At 37.4% G+C, this 20,114-nt stretch overlaps 1 protein-coding gene across 2 annotated transcripts in view; it reads left to right on the top strand.

Annotated features, from left to right (window-relative positions):
• The first annotated feature begins 6 nt into the window (after positions 1-6).
• Positions 7-20,114, top strand: part of SNX14 (sorting nexin 14) — a 57,336-nt gene continuing 37,228 nt past the window's right edge. For both annotated transcript variants that reach the window (XM_026844188.1, XM_026844187.1), the window contains exons 1-7: positions 7-22; positions 135-255; positions 1,099-1,175; positions 1,234-1,339; positions 8,317-8,360; positions 13,372-13,459; positions 18,811-18,895. In XM_026844188.1, the coding sequence (XP_026699989.1) occupies positions 151-255; positions 1,099-1,175; positions 1,234-1,339; positions 8,317-8,360; positions 13,372-13,459; positions 18,811-18,895 (505 nt within the window). In that variant the 5' untranslated portion in view covers positions 7-22; positions 135-150. The remainder of the gene's footprint in view (positions 23-134; positions 256-1,098; positions 1,176-1,233; positions 1,340-8,316; positions 8,361-13,371; positions 13,460-18,810; positions 18,896-20,114) is intronic.

Genomic DNA, 20,114 nt, shown 5'->3' with positions numbered 1-20,114 from the left:
CCGCTACTCTCCTCCTCAACCGGTAACCGGGCCCGGGAGGGCTGGCGCGGCGCGGGGGGACCGGGCCCAGCCCGGCCCAGGGTGGCAGTGGCACCTTGTCATGCAGTAAGCTTTCCTTCCTGTTTATTTATAAGGTATCTTCATGTTCTAATGATCTTCTGGTCGTTTGTGGCTGGTGTCGTCACCTTCTACTGTTCACTGGGACCGGACTCCCTCTTGCCCAATATTCTTTTTACAGTAAAATATAAACCCAAGGTAAATATATTCGTTAACAGTCTTGTGTTTTTTTGAAACGGTGAGAATTTATACTGGGCAGCAATACTTGTGTAATTCTAGCTGCTTTCAGAAATACTACACATCAGTGCAGCTCATATCTGCCAACTGATAGATGTTTTGTAGCAAGCAAATACAGCGATTAAGACTTTAGATTCTTCATATGCTTGTGCATAGTTCTATCAGATTTATGTATGGCTGTAAAGCCACTTATTGGGAGTGTTCACAAATGTTATTTTCAGCTTCACTCTTTCGCTTTTTGCATTTGAGTAACGAGTAGCTGAGAAATTATCTAGCTGTGTTCCCTTTTATTGAGGCTTTTTCTTTTCTAAGGGTGCTCTTCCTTTGGCAAGCCAGTACCAATCTTTTTTGCTGATTGTAGACAAACTTCTTGAAGCAGTACAGCATTTCAAAGAAAAAAAACATTCCCAAAGAAAAATATTTTTTTCTAACTTAAAATTGTTTAATGTAGAATTTCATAGGCTTAAAAATGTTATAGTTAAAATAGTTTGAGGCTATGAGTTAGGCAAGTTTTGTAGAGAAACTAGCTGGTCTGTTATTAGACCAACTGATCTATGGGGAGGTGACTGGAGATGTGAAAGGTTGTTTCCTCAAACTTTGTTTTAGTGGAAGCAATTTTTCTGTTTGGTTGTTTCTCATACTATGCCTTGTTATCTTGTTTTCCTGCTGGGAGAACAACTGCTGTATGTTCTCTCTAACTGTATACTCTAAAAGTATATAAAGGTGTATATATATGAATGTATCAGTATGTTAAGAGAGTCATCATTTTAAAGAAGGTAAACTTGTTAAACTATCTTTTCTTAGCAGTTAGAACTGCCAGAGCTATTTCCCCATGGTCACAGCTGTGCTGTATGTGGAAAGGTCAAATGCAAGAGGCACAGGTAAATTAAATACATGGCACTGGTAAGCTTAATATTTCTTACATTTTGCACTTAGCAGTAGAGAACTTTCAATTAAACACCGTTACATCAACTTTTCTATGCTTTTCTACAGATCCTGGCTGGATCTGAAAGTGCCTTCCAAGGTTGATGCATCACTCTCGGAGGTAATTGCTGCTTCATTTTTTCAGTACCTTGAATTTTAGCAAGTCTTTATTACATATCTCTTAGACTTATTACTTCTGGTTCAGTAGATAGTTCAGATATACTTGCCATGTGTGTTAACTTGTTTCTGTAATAGTCAAATCAAAAGGATATATGCCAGGAGCAGAAAGGCGAGATGGCGTACTTGTTAACACAGATGTGACTGTACCTGTAGGATTGTGCCTAGAACATAGAAGAAACATCTGTGGGATGTTTCTAAATTGGGAAATATGTAGGAAAGAAGAGTTATAATTGAACATGTATGATTCTTAAAGAGTTAAGGATTTCAGCCTGCTTAGTTTGTTGAAGTGGGGGTTAAGAAATTATTTGCTCCAGCTACCAAATTTCTGCAATGAAGATGATAATGTGATAGTAGCTATTTAAATTATCAGACGAAGCTGTAACAAAATCTGTCTACAAAAGAAATTAGTAGATTTACTCGAAGAATAGCATAAATACCTGTTTTTTAATAAGGCTGTGAATCAGGAATTTTGTTTTGCAGTTTTGTCTTTAAAAAAGAGCTATCTGAAGAGTGATTTTTTTTTTCTCTTTGGATTTGGATTTTTTTTGATTGGTAATTGGTGAAATATATTGGCAGCTAAATAGATAATCTTTTGTCCTTTTCTAAAGCTAGCAAATTATGCAAGCACGTATGTAACTTAATTTCTATTTATTTAGAATTCTAGTTTTGGAGAAATGAGAAGATTCTTGCATGTCAGCTCTCTCAATTAATACAGCATAGTGTATGGAGTCAAAGCTGTGTCCCTGTGGTATAAGCTAACACTTTAACTTAGCTGTGCATGATGGTGTTCCAGTCATGGCCTACAGCAAAAGTAGCAAAAGAATGAAAACCTAAAGGGGAGGGATGGACAGTTGAGGAATGTTTTTAAAAAAACCACAGATAACAACTTGTTGACTTCCTTTGGTTTAATATAGTGACTTCCTCTGCAATTTCAGAAGCAAACATTTATTGTTTGAAAATTATTTAACCTGTTAATTTTTTTTAATGTTTGGGCTCAAATGTATTAAAATAACAATATTGCTGAATATCATTTCAGTAGGCTTATTTTTTTAAACCTTGTTTTAATAATAGAACATAAGAACTTCTGTGCATGTAGTATTTTTAGAATTTTGGGTAGCAAGTAGTTGTAACAGTTTACTGAAGGATGTGGTAAATGCTGAAGAACTGGAAAGTTTCCTGTGCAGCTATAATGAGAATTTAATGCTGAAAAAGTTCTTTGTAGTATGTTATTCATAAGGCATATGAATAGGTACCATAGTTATCTTCTAAGACTGTTCTTTAAAGTGTGTTGCTACACATAGGCATTTTGTACGTGGTTGCTGTTGCTGTAGTTCTGCTTTTACCAAAGTGGTGTGGCCTTGTCTTTGCTGTTTGTTTTTACTTCAGTGGCATGTCCCTGCTCCTGCTTTGTTTAGCAATGTAAACATGGCTTTTTTATATCTATGCCATGTTTTTCATTCTTTTGTTGCTTGACTAGAAGAAAGTGCAAGACCTGAGTTCTGTGCCTTCCTGGGACATTGAACCAGAGTAATCATCTTTGATGGACCCAACCAGCAGTCTGTCAGGACCACCATTCTCACCTGTGTAGGATATTATTTGTAATGAGAAATCTCACTGCATTGTTCCCCATGGCAATTCTTCTATACTGGTTAAAAGGGTAGCAGGGATTCTGCTCACACCGTGTTCCCCTTGACCATCTGCTCTGGGGATGCAGCATGTAATGCATGCCTGGAATTGGATAGCCTGCTTCGGGTTGGAAGGAGACTGCTCTTATTTTCTTTTGTGGGTTAGTCATACATTAGAGGGAAGCTGATACAGTGAGAACTGAATTACGATTAATGAGATTCTAAAGGAGTGCAGACTGCAGTCTGCTTCTGAAAAAGAGATTCTTCAAATACTTGGAATAATTTTTGGATTTTTAAAATTCTGGATTAGTTCTTCTTTGCAGGTTGAAAAATTTGGGCCATTTTCTCATTTCCAAATGTTTCTAATTTGAATCAGTTGTATAGTATTTAAGCTTGTGTTTTTAAGTTTTTACAGAATAGTTTAATACACCCTTGAATCAGAAGAAATACAAGTTTTTCTCACAAGTATGGATTTTTCTCTCTTGGGTAGTGATGACAGTTTGTCTCAGTCACAAATTCTTAATCTTTTGCAGCCTTGTTTTGGTTATCTAGCTGCTGTATGTGGTTTAGAACAATAAGAAAAACCTGTGTTTGGACTTTCCTCCCCCCTTCATTTATGTTTATTATTGTAGTTGAACTCTAAACCACCTCAACCATGCATCTATCAATATTTGATAGTTTGGGCTATATCCTGCACAAAAATAATGCAGTGACCTAAGTATAACTTTGTTTCCAGTTTCCAAGCCACTGTGCTTTGTTAGTTTCCCTGATGTTTTCTTTCTTTTTTGAATTAGGATGTGATATCTGTTGGTCAGTTTTATGTTATAGATAACTTCAGGTGTTACAGATTGTATAAAGGAGAATTTAATTCTGTTATTCAGTTAATGAACTCAGCTTTTTCCCAACAGTCTCATTTTTGCTATGTGAGGGATGGTTGCAAGTCAAATCTGCGAAAAGCTGCTCAGCTACTCTTGATGAGCATCATGAAAGAAATGCCTTGGTGTATCAAGGTGCTCTCTGTTAATCTCACAGTTTTTCTTTAATTCTTAAATGCTCAGGTTCTTGACTTAATTATGGGACCAAAATTTGATCTCTTCTTTCTTTTCTAAAAGTAAGAAATGAACAAATCCATGCCAAGAAATCAGATACTGTCTGAACATGCTTTTTGCCAGTTTTGAACTCTTGTTAGGAGCACAGTGGCCTGCGTGCTTTCGTAATGGGAATTGCTTTTTCTGACCTCAGGAAGTGGTTTCAGCTATCTAGTTGTACCATCTTTTAAGGCTTTTAAAATTGCCTTTTTGGCTTACTTATCAAATCCTTGCTCCTTTCCAATCTAATGTGACCTGGTAGTTCTGGCTCACTACTGAATCATTCATTGCTCAGCTCTACAGTTCTCCTCCTGACAACTGGGGTCTGTTCTATGGCAGTCCACAGAAAGCTTGTCTCAGCAGCAAAGACTGACTATCTTGTAGCGTTGCAGTGCATACTGGAAAATAACTTCTCTTCGTTTTTTCTTCAACTGCTGCTTTTATTGCTACCTGCTGCTTTTGGTTTTACACTTGTAATCTCTTTCCAATTCAAAACTGTTCACACATAGTAGAACCAAGTCATTTTGTAAAAAGCTTGAAAAATGGGTAAGCTTTAAATGAAGTGACTCATCATTTGTATTTAAAACTGGTGAATAATACCTTACAGACAAGGAAATTGCTTATCATTAGCTGTCATTCTTTGAGATGTCCTATCTACTCTGTTGGCATGTGTGCGTAGTGTGAGCAATAGAGCTCTAATAATATTGTTGGTGTTATTAGAATGGAAGTGTGCACACATTTCCTGCTTTCCTGATGCTTTATGAAAGTGCAGTGGATGATGTGACCGTTTTTTTTCTGACTTAGAGAATCATACTGTTACAGTCTAGAAGGCTCACAGGGTTCATGGGAAAACTGTATGGACCGTATGCTTTGAACTCTAGTTACTGGCAGTCAGTTGCTTGTTATTCCTTGAGTGCTTGTATTTTGCAGTGTGGATGATTTTCCACTCTAGCTCTCCTGTAGCTTCAGTATGGCACCTTGGTGCAATGGAGCATCATACATAACTGCCTCTGCTGTGGCTATGTCTTTAGTAAATGTGCAAATAATGACTGCCTTCTGTGTGTCCAGGATCAAGGTATTTTTTATTAAGGCCATATAGGTAGCTTGAGTTCTAGTAGAACATGTCTTGACCTCCAATATCAGGACCAGTGATATGTTGACTTCAAGTGCGTTTTGAGTTAATCTTGTCTGTGTACATGCTGCCTCTGGGTCTTTGGCTAGAGGGATTATCTTCATGGCATTGTCCTGTGGAAGCATTACCATGTGACTATGGAAGCGGAATATAACAAGAGAAACACTGGCAAGTCTGCAAAATGATTCAGCTGGAAGTCAGTTACTACAAATGGGATGAATCTCAAGGAGACCTTATACAAAGTGCAATGGGTCGTCAGGTCTTGCATCCTTCCTGCTTTCCTTGCTGATTAAATAACCACAGGAAGGTGTTTTTCAGAACCATGCGTGTTTGGCTTAGCTAGCAGTAAGAATGAGATCTCTCACCGTTGGGAACAATTCTTGTAGTGACTTTAGAATCCTCTGGACTGTAGGCAAAGAGAGTGCCAACATGTTAGCATGTTAGCATCTGATGAACTGAAATTGCAGTGACACATGCACTGACAGGCTTTCAATTCCAGGGTAGTAGTCATGGCTAAATCTCTTCAAAGAGGAGTGCATTGTACTCCCTTTGAGTATGCTGTCTTGTGCTTGAAGACTGTCCAAGAGCACTTTCCACTCCAAGTGGAAAATGGTTTGCTGTCGTTGCTCTTGCTGGGGAGACACATAGCAGAAGTGGAGAAGGAAAGAAAGGAAAGGTATCCTTTAATCGATAGATTCACAGTATGGATTTTTCTGCAGGCCTTTGCCTTTGAAAGGCACTTTTTTCAAGGAGTCTGCCGTTTGAGCCCTGAAAGAGGTTAATTTTGTTAGAAAATGCATAAACAAAAATAATGTTGCAATACATGTGAGACTGAGATTTCTGTGGAGTAAATTGGTGGTTTATATACTGGCAATGCTATGGAAGGCATCAGGGAAATTGTTTTGAGTAGTCTGATCTATTGCTCTTAAGGCCAATGGTCTGTGTTTGTGGACTAGAGCTAGATGTGATCTCCCTCCTGTTGTCTGAAGATCAACTTCTGAAGAAGATTCTCTCGAATTTCTTGATCTCTTCTGAGCTGGGAAGTAAAGCAACTGTTATCATCTTCTCCCACCCTTCCATCCCACTTCTAATGGAAATACGAGCATTTTGAAGGGACAGGTGACATTTAGCTTACCCATCCATCATCAACACATGATCATATTACAGTTTCAAGGTCTATTACTGCTACAACATGTAGGGGTAGGAGAAAAGACATTGACTTTAGATGTCTGTGTTGTGGACCATACAAAGTTACCTCAAACTGGAAAGCATCCTGTCAGAAAGAGGGTGAAGGAACAAAATTCATCCTTCACCCTTAAAAACAAAGGGAAGAAAATCACTGAAATGGAACAATTGCAAAAGAGAGAGTATCTTACCAAATTTGAGTAGGCGATATTCTTAGTAGTGAAGACAGGAAGAGTATTCATCAGCTGCTCATCTGAAGAATTAAGAGGAATTAAAAAGGCTGTGGTGTGCATTTTACTGAGTGTGCTTTTATAATCTTGAGTAGAGCAGAGGCATGTAGTGCCCTAAAGATAGTATAAATTTAGTAATCTTAAAGTCTTGTAGTGCATACAGTGTGAATGAGTGCAGCAGCAAGTCTTGTAAGAAGAGTAATACTTATTCTTCTAAATGGCACTTGTACCTCAGCTGTTACATTCAGCTTTCCTTTCAAACAGATTTTACATTTTACTTCAAACACAGTGGCTTATTTTTGGAAAACCTTTCCTTTTATAGAATATGGCACAGCAGGCTCACGTAGCAACACACATACTCTGTATTACTACCCTGATTAGCGGTGATGCTGTTGGGGACAAACTGATCTCTAAAGCAATGATTCAAAGGGATAGGTTGTAACAGGAGAAGGTAGTACAGAGTATATCTTGGGGTTATAGTGAAGGAGGAGAAATCTCAAAAAAACTTCATCCTTCCTTCTCCTTCATTATGCTTTTTTGGTTTATTTTTTTCCTTGGCACTGTCTGATGTTTCCCCTTCCCTTCAGAAGTTTTATTTTTGATAATCGTGGTGCAAGGACTGTAGCAGTTACTTGAAACTTTTGTGTAGGTGTAAGGAGAGATGTCAGCTGCAGTCTGGCTAGCAGTACACCTTGTGTACATGGTGGTGGCAGCCCGTTGATTGCACAGGGACTGTCACCTCCTCTGCCTCCCTTTCTTCAGTGACATTGAAAGCCAAGCTGAACCAGGGCATGCCTGTGACGTGGCTGCAACAGCACTTGTTCTTCCTGATTAGCCCGGGGTTTTTGGCATGGAAAAGGCAACCACAGGCTTGATCTGGAAGGAGCAGGTTTGATGGAAAGGATGGAAAAGATCCTCCTACAGAGATCCGTGTGGGTGGGATATACAGGGACAAGGAGTGGGAGGGAGGTAGCTGTAAGGATACATGCAAGACAAGGACTTTGGGAAGGGCTCTGATTGGGACTTCAGGAGATGACTGGACCATAAGGCAAGCATTGTTGAAAGCTGTGGTGCAGGATCTGGAGAAAGGAGAATGGCTTTCCTAAGAATTGCTTTTTAGGATTCTTTTACTTTGTGTGTGGTAAGCATACAGGATTGACTGTCCCAGTTAGAGGGTGGTGGAGAGCTGGGAAAGGTGGAGGTTTGGGTGAAAAAGAATGGAGATGTCTGTAAGTATAGGATGAGTAGCTGTGCCTGTGGGATGCTCCACACTGTGTCGGAAAAGAGCAGGGACTGATCTGAAAAACTAGGGAAGGACTCTTTGAGATAAGATTACATTTTTCATAGCACTTGCCTAACAGAGTGGCCAGGGCACTGTGCTTCATTCATGTTGTCAATAGTACTATTGGCAGTTGTTTTATGTAGGTAGTTGATGAAATTGTAGCTTTCCTGTTTTCCCAAAGTACTGATTATTATGCAAAATGATTGATCTCACAATAGGATTGCAACATGCACATTTGTATTTTAAAATTTTATGATGTATGAATTATGTTCTATGAGTTCTGGAAGGTTTTTGTGATTTTTAACTCATCTAATAAGGATTTACAATAAACTTTCAGCTGTTTATTTTGTAATGTGGTTGTCTTTGTTCTGCGCAGGTGCTTGAGTTGGTGCTGGAAAACTTTATTTATCCATGGTACAGGTATGAGTATTACCCAAAAGTTACTATTTTTTAATATCATAAATATTTGTGAAGCTGTTTAAGAAATAGTCAACTGAAAATAAACTATTCTGTTTCTTTATAAAATATAAAGCATACTTCTAAGTGCTATGGTTTCATAATTTTATTGTCTCTTAGCAGAGTGGAACAGATATTTTAATAATTTAGGCATGGTAGAGGTGGTTCTGAAATTTATGTTTCATCCTAAAAGCACTTTTAGGTTATTCATTTTTATATGCTTATTTTCTCATAATTCTCACTTGGAAGTACATATGGCTTGATTAAAACCTCTGTAAAAAAATCAAAAACCCCAGAAATTTATTTCCAGATTAGACACATACTGATCTTTCATATTGCTTAAAAAACATAAAATAACTTTATAGGTTTTTTAAAACCAAATTCCACTTTTAATTAATATAGAAAAGGTATTTTGAATACATATTGTGGCCACCTTCTTGAAGAACGTCTGGTGACTTGCTGAGTTTTAAGGCTGGGTAGTTATGCTGAGCTGAATAGAATACAGTAGTGTATAGACTATGTCTAATTATTTTTTGTGGGTTTTTTGCCTTGTATCTTTATATATATTAATTAGTCCTTCAGAGTACTTTAATGGCAGCATGATCAGTTAAAAATATTTTAAATATCTTCTTAAAGTGTTAAAACAACATTTTGCCTTAATTCTGATTTTGACTTTTTCATTATATGGATATGTTTAGTTTTGTGCTAAAATAAATTTATACTTTTTTTTTGTTTTACTCTACGCTGGTTTTTGTTCTGATTCTTGGGGATCTAAGGTTTTATGGGCAGACTTCTTTGCCTGATTGGTTTTTAATTGAGACCGATACCTGCATGTCTCACATCTATCTTTGATGAATACGCTGAAGTGTAAAACTTAACTGCTTATGCAAACAGCAGAGGGAGCTTTAGCACTATGTATTGTGAATAATCAAGTTGGAAAATGCAAGGTTTTTAACTTTCAAGTACAGAAAACTAGAGCATGGAGTTTGATAAAGTAACAAATGTAAGGGAACCATCTTATGTATTTCATAGTGTGAAATTAGAAAGGATTTTTTTGGCTGGTGGAAAGTGTCTTCAATGTCTTTGCTTTGGACTGACAAAGAAACTTGGATTTCACTTACTACTTACATCCCTGATACCCAAGACAGTGGAAGTCTGGAATACATTGTATGGTGGGGATTGTAATATGTAAAGTTAGAAGTGCGGTGCAAAGTATGCTTGGTATGGAGTCAGCCGGCCTCTGGTGACTTGCCCTTTGGTGAGATGTGTAGATGTTTCTGCACTGTCTTTAGTTTTACATGGCTGCACCTCTGGATTTTGAACTAGGTCTGTAAATTCACACCATGCAGATCAGAGCTAATAAACTTTCCGTGAACCTGAAGTACTGGGAATTCAGTGAGCTGTAGTGCAGTGATAACTGTGTAATTCTGCATGGAACAACTTGGTCCTGAAAGGCTTGCTTGTTTCAGTTTAACAGTAGCAATGTCAGATCTGTTGTCACTCCCTCTAGACATTCAGGTGTTTCTGTGCTTTCTTTATTTCCAGCAACAGTTGTGCAGGGAGACCTGAACTGTGTGTCTGTGTGCAACCATCTGTCTTGTAGAGCATGTTAGTTCTGACTTTTCCTTCTTAGGTGTACCTACACTGTTTGCATAGCTCAGCTCACTCTGGAGAAAGTACTCTTGCATTCATGAAATGCTTTTTCTGAGCTAAGAAACTTCACTGTCTCTGGATAATTCTTCAGAGCCAGATCAGAAGCCTTTGCATGCAGACTATACTTACTTAGCAGAGTGGGTAACCACCAGCAGGTAATTCAGACTTGCCAGACTAGATTGGTAAAACAGTTTGCTGCTTTCCCTTGCAGAAAAGTCTGTACATAATTCCTTATGTTAGCTGTCCCTCTTTCAAGTGAATGGAATTTGTGCAGAAGTGTTCTCTTTTGCTCTTTTTTTTTTTTTTTTTTTTTTTTTTTTTTTTTTTTTTTTACTTTGTGCCCTGCCAGCTGATACTCTTTTGCAGCACCTTACACACTCTGGACATTAAAGAGGTAACTATCCCACTCAGAAGCCTGGGAAGTGTCACACTTAACCAGCAATGTATGTTGCAAGATAAAATCGTTGTTTTATTGCTCAGGAAATAAAGTGCTCTAAGCAGGGAAGAGCTGTGCTTGATGTTTGTTTCCTTAACAAACTGTAAGAATTTTTAATATTTTATTAGCATGTTAAAATTTAGAGGCAAACATCTCTAAATTTGGATCAGTTTAGGAGGATGAAGATTAGTAATTAAAAATACAGTGAACTCTACTTAAATAGGTAGTTATACCTATGTGCACTTTTTGTTTGGTATTTTTCAGAGTATTTATAGTGGTTATATTTAAATATTTGTGTGTTAAGACTTTTTTCAACTATGTGAGAAGAATAGAACAGAGTTGTAAGTAATCCAGGTTTGCAGAGCTACAAAACACTGGTCTGAGTCTATTGCTTATGCTTTGAGCTGTACAGTAAAACCATGTATCTTGCTTATCCCAATCTCACTTTAAATAGAAGAGTTTAAAGTTTGAATGAGTCACTCTATGCTTACTGAATTTTTTTTAGTCATTGATGCTACTGCAACTCCAGTTCTCTCAGATTAGAATTCAGTAATTACCACATTTTTGTAATTACTATGAAAACATTTTTCTTTGATAGTGACTAAAACTAGTGTTTTCACTTATGGAGCTGCTTCTATTTTGAATATAAGTCATGCAAGAAAAATTCAGGATTTTTGTTCAGTTACAAACAGTTTTACAGTTTTATCAGCTTGCAACTTATTTACTTCATCTTTTTTGATAGGAGTTGACCAAATTTCATAAGAGTAATTGACACACAGAGGAAAAAAAAGAGTTTGTTATTTGTATATGGTTTTCATTTATCAGTAGATCCCATAAGACTTCGCTCACAACAGCAATTTGGGTGTATCTCTTTTGAGACACTGGACTCAGTAACTGTTTACAATTAACAGACTGAGCCTTTTTCTCTTAGCAAATCTCTCCATTACACTGGAGAAAGTTGTGGTTTTAGTTTTTTCATCAAATTCTGGGAAAATGCAGCCAATTTTTAAAATGTTTTCGAGCGAGTTATTTGGACCTTCCACTGTGTCACTAGAGTTTTGAGATTTTGCAGGTTTTTGTTGTTTTTTTTCACCAGTCTTGAGTCTGCTGGTGATTAATAGAATATCTCTGCAAACCTAAGCGGCGCATTGTGAAAGTACGTGGCATAAAGTCATGTCCAAGTAGAATTAGCCAAGATACTGGTTATCCAAGTGTCAATAAAATAACAACTTCTTGGTCCAAATTACTTCATGTATCTTGTTGGCTGTCAAATACTGGTAATATAGTTATACAGTTTGTTTGCTAATCCCTTGGCTTCCTTTGACAGTGTGGGTATTTGCTAACCATATTGCTTCCAAAATGTCAGCTGCTGATCTTAAAACAAACCAAACATTCCCCTACAGTATTCTTATCTGCATGTGATTAGCTGTTGGAGGATGGTTGTATTCCTTATGCCAGGCTGCTTGCTTTGAGGTGCTTTTTCATACAATTGGTTGCATACTTTTGACTGTTACTTCACCAATATCTGTACCTAGCAGTTCAACATGTGTTTGAATGCTATATAACCCAGGCTAACATTGCTTTAAACAGTTGGATGCTGAATAATGTAAAATGATGTTACAGGCATAAAATTTTTATTTTTCAAATGTATTGTTGTTGCTTGTACTGATTTTTTTAAATGCAAATAATATTTGCATTTACTACATATACAGACTCATTTATTACCAGAAAATGTGGTGCCTTTTACATATGGTCATTAGCTAAAGTAGGAGGTAACTTTCTTTGTTGTGTTATTACTCAGTTATTAGAATGCAGTTTTACCAATATCTTTAGCCATACTCTAATGTCCATATATGCTTAAATGCTGGTAGATTTTTATTCTTTCTGTTGCATTTTGTGGAATGCTGTTATCATGGTCTCTTTTCTACTCAGTTTCTGTTTCTGCATCTACGACTGTGTATTTCCTATTTTTATTCAGTTTCCTCAGACATGGAGTTAGACATTTTTCTTCCTGTATCAACTTTTAAGTATTTTAACCATGATTTTTCAGTGAACAAATTTTATTGCAGCAGATGGAAACTGGCAAGCCACTTAAAAAGTTTAGATGATATTTTGACATAGTGATTTGGGAATCTGTTTAAATTCTTCTTTATTTGTTTCCAAGCAGAAACCATGTTATTTCAGTTCTGTTCCTTGTAGCTATAGGTTGAGGTTGTTCTTTTGTTTTCTTTGTAATTGATGGTTTCACATTTCATGCTACATCAAAATGAAATCAACTTTTTAAAAAAGTAAGTATTTCATTAAAAGGTAGATGAGAAACTACCAAGTTGATAATAAAACTTAAACAAAAGAAGTTAACAAAGCCAGATTTGTAATAAACCAGAAGAAAATTATTTGAAATCTTGGAGTGTAGAAGGCCTTGTAGTATGCAATATGAAAAATCCAGTTTTGACTTGCTTTACTGGGGTATGTGCTTGCAGTACTCTTGTTCCAAAGGTTTTGCTGGTATTAATTTAGTTTTATTTCATGCCACTGAACTAGGAAGCATTCACATATGTGGAAACTTAAGTTAGATTTTGCTTGGTCAAAATCATACAGACAGTATATTAGAGCAGGAATTGCTATATAATTCTAATTTACTGACATATTTATTAAGCTGTTGCTGAGTACACAAACATAGTCGAAATGCTGTGTATTTTACTTGCCTAGAAGACCACTTACTCTCTGCCCATGCTTGGTAGCTTTCATTTCAGTTAATACCAGTTGAAGTATCACTTGTTGTATGTTCTTATTCCAGCTTTTAGTAGTGCCATATGTATTGTGGTTGGATTAATATAAATGCATTTTACTCTGTTTTCTTTCATGACATGCTTTACAACACTACAGAAATATTACTGATGATGAATCCTCTGTGGATGAACTGAGAGGCACTCTGTGTTTTTTTGCGTCTGTATTAGTTCAGAGAATTCACAAGGTAAGGTGACTTAAAGGTATTAACATTGGTTTTCCATCAGAAGTAACTGATCTCCATCTGCAGCAAGTTCTTTAATTTTTTAAAAAATGATGATTCCAAAAACAGTCTTACAGAGAGTATAGGCAGTTTCCATCTAAGTTTCTTCTTTGCATTATCTGTTTCCTCCTTCTGGAGCTCATCCTGTTCCTGGTTATAAACCATCTTTGATAATTCATCATTGGAAGTGTTCAACATCAGGTGGGATATGTCTTTGAGCAACCTGATCCTAGTGAAAGATGTCCCTGCCCACAGCACGGGTGGGACTTAGGTGATCTTTGAAGGTCCCTTGCAACCCAAACCACTCTATTATTCTTGCAAACAGATATATATTTTTTACACTAGTGCAAGGCATTATTAAAACCTTGGGATGATCTTCTAGCTGTCTTTTAATGACAATCCAATTTAATTTCAGAATTATTGAAAAAGGACTATTAGAAAATGGTGAGCAGCGTACCTGTCTCAGCTTCTTGCTTGACTTCTTTAAATGCAGGCAAGGTCCTTAACAGTTGTCTGTAAAGAATGGACTGTTGTTGGAGAACGGCTTGCAGAGAGCAAGGCCATAGCTCCCTGCAGAAGTCGGTCACAGCCACCTGAGGTAAACAGAGGAAAAAACCCAGGGTACAGTTATACTAGCAAGGAAGGAGATTCAAGGCTCAGTGATGCTAACAGGGACTGTTGTGAGAACAAAGAGATAAGTTGGGGTGCATTATGACCTTGGGGGTGAGAGAAAAACAGTTCTGGGAGGGAAACAGGTTCAAAGCAAGAAAAATGTTTATGCATACCAGAAATGCCACAAGGGGCTGGGATATTACAGTGTGACCTTTTGGATGTACCCAATGGCTGAGATATTATAATGTAGTTTCTTAAATGTATCCAGTAGAGTTACAAGTAGTGTATTGTAGAGTGCTTATATAAGGTGTGATCTCTTTCAATAAAGTTGAAGCTTGCTCTATCATTCACATTGAATCAGCTGCTTGCTTCCTCCGCCCGCTGCAGACTGTCATTAAGTGAATAGCTTACTATAAGAACTAAAGCAGGTATAGTTCTTATATTAATGTAGTTCTTAAGAAATGTTCTGAAGACTAAAGATTCAAATTTTTATTTGCTGTGTTTAATATATTAGCACACATACTCTTTTTCCTGGTAAAGTGCTTCAAACTTCTTCTACAGGAACTGCTTCTAACTTTCTGGCTGTATTAAGCAGGAAGAGTTCCTAACTCAGTTTCCAAATTTATTCAGTGCTGGCCCCCCTTTTGGAGCAACTATGAGAAATGTGTGTCTTTTTTTCCCCCTCCTTAGTAACAACAATATTTCCTGAACTAGAAGTTGTTCATGTACTCTGTCATGACTGATTAACAGCCTGATTTTGTCCTTGTTATATATCAAATCCAGATGACTTTCTTGTTTATTCTAACTCAAGCATGTTGCTTTTTAAAGTGAACATGGAGGAAGATTAGGAAATGTCTGTGTAGTGCAGACATTATGTGGAGGGGTGAAAGTAGAGTAAATCTTCTGAAGTGCGAATCTAGAGCAAGATCTCAAAATTTAATTTGGAGTTGTAATACGTGCAGGTGTTAGCTGCATTGTTCACAGATCTGTGGTTGATTCAGAAAATGTCGTCTCCTCCGTTGATCGTGTAGTAAGGTATTGACTTTTATTTCAGATCAACTATAGCATCTTTAAGTAGAGTGTTATTTTACCATGTCTGCCTTTAGCACTAATGAAGTAAATGCAGCATCTTCAGTTCTGTGTATCTGGGTAGACAGTATGTGCAACAAAAACTCAAGACATTTATAAGTATTAAGCACTGTCAGGGGAACTACAAAATAAAGGTTATCCCAGAAATGCATTTCTCTTTACAAATGTTTAGATTTATTTGTATCCATCCCTACGGTTTGTGTGAAGTGGTACAGGTATCTCAAGAAAAAAGATACTTGTAGTAACTTTGCATTTTGGAACAAAGTTGAAACTTGGCATGCTCAGTCATGGAAGCATGGTGTTTCATGCTATGCTATATTTTTCAGTTTTTTTCCTGCTGAACAAGTGTTTCTGTGTGTGTACACACCTACATAGAGATTCAGACAGCCTCAGTAGCTGTGATGCACATACTACTGAAAATGTGCGCAGAAATCGGAGTTGATATTCAAGTTGCAAATAAAATACCAACCTTTTGTCATTTTAGGACTCCTTGTTTAAAGCTTCAGTAGTTAGCTGAAAAGGGTTATGACAGTGTTTTATAGCCTTTATAACCTCATTTGAGGATGAATTAATCACTGATTGCAAAATAAAATAGTCTTATACCTTTGCCAAACAGCTGTACTTCAATTTGGATTTATTATTAAACACTTGAACGCAATAGTTCTAGCTAATAGTGATAAAATTTTTAAATTCGGGAACCACTATGTATATGAAAACTGACTGTTTTTTTTTTTTCTTTTTTAGGTTATATCTTTATACTTTTTTTGCTAAAGATTGTCTACTTTTGAATTAAGACTTATAAATTCCTTCAGTGAAAGGAATTCCTTTGTTTTCTGTTCAAGGCTGCCTAAGTGGATTTTTGGAGGCATGGTTCTTGAACAAAGTAACAAGCACTTCAGGCCAGTCAGCTCTTAAGTATATGCTGAAATATTTATCTCTTTTTTTTTTTTTTAATCTGGATTTTCCTTATTGTGGCCATTTCTGGGTTAGTTATGGGTTTTGAAGGGAAAGTGAAGGGTTTCCCTTTGTATGGCTTGGTGTAGGTAGTCCTGCATCTCACTGAAATTTTTGTTACTAGTGTCTACTACAGTGTTAATAACAGTTTCCTTGCTGTGCTATTTGACTAAACCTCTGCAGGAATAAACACTCCCCTATCCCTATGTTCTGTAGGAAACTCTTGATTTATTGCAAATACTGTTGAAATGTGAGTCACAAAGGTTCTCCTACTTTCTTGCTTGTAAATAGGAGTTGTCCTTAATTTAGTTACTTTTAGGCAGTTCTAGTAAATTGTACTAGCTTGTCTGGGCTGGCCAGGTCAGGTCATATCTGTGCACCTCAAATATTACAGGGGACTGTGCAGGAATGCAGGCTTTTCTCTTTGTATGAATGAATAAACCCCCAACTTTTTTCTTGGCTGTGGTGGTCTTTGCAATTGCACTGTCTCTTTCCTTGTCTGGCAAGAAGCACTTTTATGCTTCTGTTTCACTACTTAAGGTCTTTGACTTAGTTATTGAGGAGGGACAAACTCCATTAGGAAAGGAACTTGTTCAGAAATCTTAAGTTTTGAACATTTGCAACTATGCTTTTGCTTCTCTGAGACTTCTTTTGCTCTTGCTTAAAGTAAAGGGCTTCCAGAGTGTAAACCTGTTTCTAGATTAGTTTCTGTGGAAAGTGCTGCAGCTTGTAAAGAAGAATCCCTTGAAACTGTACAGGCTGGGGACTGACTGTCTGTGGAGTCTCTGCTGCAAAGGACCTAGCCCTGTGACAGTAAGCTGACTATGAGCCAGCAGTGTGTCTTGGCAGCAAAGAAGGCCAACAGCACCCTGGGCTGTATTAACAGGAGCAGAGCCAGTCGATTGAGGAAAGTGATTATCTGCCTTTATTTGGTGCTCTTTAGATGACATCTAGGGTACTGCATCCAGTTCTGGGTTCTCCATTACAAAAGAGACATTGATAGAGTAGAGCAAGTTCAACCAAGGGGCCACCAAGATGGTTGGAACCAGACCATTTGACCTGTGAGGCCATGACTGTCAGTGTGTTCAACACCAGGATGGATACAACTCTGATCACCCTAAGCTGAGCCTGCTTTGAGCAGTAGGTGGATTTAAGACATCCTGAGGGCCATTTGTGCCTGAATTGTTTTGTAATTCTCCTTTCATTTTCATAACCATCAAGGAGGGTATAAATGCAAGACTCTAATACAGTCTTTGATTAAATCATAAGTGCTTTTTGTTTGGCTTATGTCACGTCCCACTCCGATGAGGGGGACAAGTGACTCAGATTTGCAAATACCCAATTGGAGCGGACAACAAGTCTCCCAAGTTCAAGCATTTATTAACTACCTACAATGCACTAATTGAACGCATGATAATTGGCTAAGTACAGAGCAAGCTGTGGCAAGCAATATAATATGCTTTACATTTCTTAACAGAAAAAGGAAAAGAGGGAGATAGAGGGAACGGGGGAATACATATCACCGGTCTGGGTTCCTGCGCTGATCCTGCCGGTGAGGATTCCAGGAGGCAGCCATCTTCTTCGCTGGCATCCGTCTTCTTTGCTTCATTGCTCTCTCCAGACGGCCGGGGGGGCAGAGAGAGGGGCAGAGAGAGAGATAGAGCCCTTTCTTCTCCCCTTTGATTTATACCCACTTTCCTTGGGTCCGTCCCCTAGGTCAACCCACAGACCTACGTATCCCATGTACAGGGAGGGGTAAGGTGTTGCATGGGATGATGTCACTAGCATGATCATGACAGCCCTTGTTAGCATATTGAGGGGTGTCAACTTTAATATGCATTTCGTGGATAATGAAGCAAAGTTCATTCACCGGACACATGGCCCTTGAAATCTGCCCAGGTGCCCCAGAGAAGAGCTGTCCTGTCTCCACAGGGCTCTCTCCCCCAGATACATCGGGCAGCCTTATCAGCTTCGGCCTCCACAGAAAGCACCCTGTGACTCTTGGTTTTGTCTTGCGAGTGTTTGAGGCAAATCTTCAATCAGCCTCAACTTTTGCTTTCCCAGGCTGTTTGTCTTAGTTTTTCACAGGCCTGGTTTCTAGGCTCTTACAGCTTAAGTGCAAGATCCCGTGATAACTGTTGCTGACACTAATGATTATCTTGACTCAGTAAACTCAGATTTTCTTTTGGTTCTGCCATCACCTGAGCTGTGACATTTTTTTCTGCATATACGTAGAGGGGGGTTTTCGCTTTGCTTTTCATCCTTGTGGACATGATTGCAGAGGGTTAAGGTATGCAAGTACTAGAAGCAGAGCACAGTTAACTTGCAAATCTTCATGTAGAACTAGGCTTCATATACCATGACTTGGAAATAAAGCTGTGTTACTGTAGTTATTGCAGTGGAAGAATCATAATCGAAACGAGTTGACAACAAATGTGTTAACAGTATTGTTTATGACATTTAGTTCTACATGATGTTACATGCTTTGCCCAGAAGAATGAGCATACTGTCAGTTCATCTGGAGAATTCATGGGTTGTTTCTTAAGGGTTCATTTTATGGTTAGAATGGGGACATACAAGCACATTAATATGTTTAATATTTGTCTGTAATAAATTTGAGGAAAACAACTAGAAAATTTTATTTTAAAACTATTCTTTAGGTGGATATTCCAACTGTTGTAACAAAGAAAATGCTCAAGGCAGCAATGAAGCACATTGAAGTGATAGCCAAGGCCAGGCAGAAAGGTAATGTAAAGACTTAATATGTTGTCAGTTTCAAAGGGTAAGTATAAATGTCTTTTTATGCATGTTTGTTACTATAGTTGCTAAATCTTTTCATCCTCACTTCCTTCTCTTAAAAAAACCCCAACAAACTGATCCTTTTGCATTTTTCTTTTTGAGGTTGCAAAGACAAGTAGGGGAAAAGTTGCAGTACAAATAATCTCTCAGTTTTGATTTTCATTTCCCCACATTGAAAATACTAAATTACTTTTTCGGTATGGTAAACAGGAATGTGTTTTTTGTCTATTCAGGGCAAAAAAGATCATTTAGCAATGCTTCTTGAAGTCTTTCCTCTGTATTCCAGATGAGCAGTTATAAATGAAAGGATTTGCATGTCTGTGCACTGTACTGTAACTGTAACTCTTATAACTATAATCTTCTAGAATGATTTCACATCTGCATGCTAACATGAGCAGTTAGTGGAGTTGTTCAATATGTTGAAAAGTTAGATTTGTGTTTATAACCCATGGAGAGACTTTGAGCAGTAGTGTATTTAATTATTATCCAAATAAAAATATCTTCACAAGCCTAATGTAAAAATTATATTAAAACTGCATATTGAAGGAATATTTGGAAAATAGAACACTTGTTGGAAAATATTTTTTTTTTTTTTTTTAATTGGCTGTGTTCCACAATATCTACTAAATGTGGTTTCATTCAACTTTTAAGCATAGACATTTACTTTCACTGGAGTCACGAACTTTCTTGCCTTCTCTCAAAACATCTGCTTGGTATCTAGAAATAATGCCATTGGTCCTCTGAGTAGTGGGTATGAGTAACATGAATAATGAAACATAGCATGAACACATTAGATGATTTTCATGGCACAACAGTAATTTCAAGATACTAGATTATATTGTGCTGTTTATGCCAAATTTCATATTTCCTTTAATTTCTACTAAGGAGTTAGAAACACTTTCCTTTAGCAGCAAAGAACTGGATTTTAAATGTATGACATTGAAGACATAGCCCTTTTCTTCAGTGTTTCAAAGGAAAAGACTTTTTTGCTGATGGTAGATATGTGAAGTAGGAGCTGAAGATGACTTAGTAGCACTTTTTAGTAAACGTTGCTGAACCAGGTACCTGTAATAATGGTTCAGAGGCAGCTTTCAGGCCTTGCTTTGATTGCTGGTTGAGCCTAGTCTTTTCTGTGTGTTTAGTTTCTATATCCTTTTTCAAATGA

This window comes from Athene cunicularia (assembly GCF_003259725.1).
Source record: "Athene cunicularia isolate RWA chromosome 3 unlocalized genomic scaffold, athCun1 chr3_part1, whole genome shotgun sequence".
Lineage (NCBI taxonomy): Eukaryota > Metazoa > Chordata > Aves > Strigiformes > Strigidae > Athene > Athene cunicularia.
The sequence above is the reverse complement of the archived record's forward strand: the minus strand, read 5'-3'. Positions and strand labels throughout refer to the sequence as shown.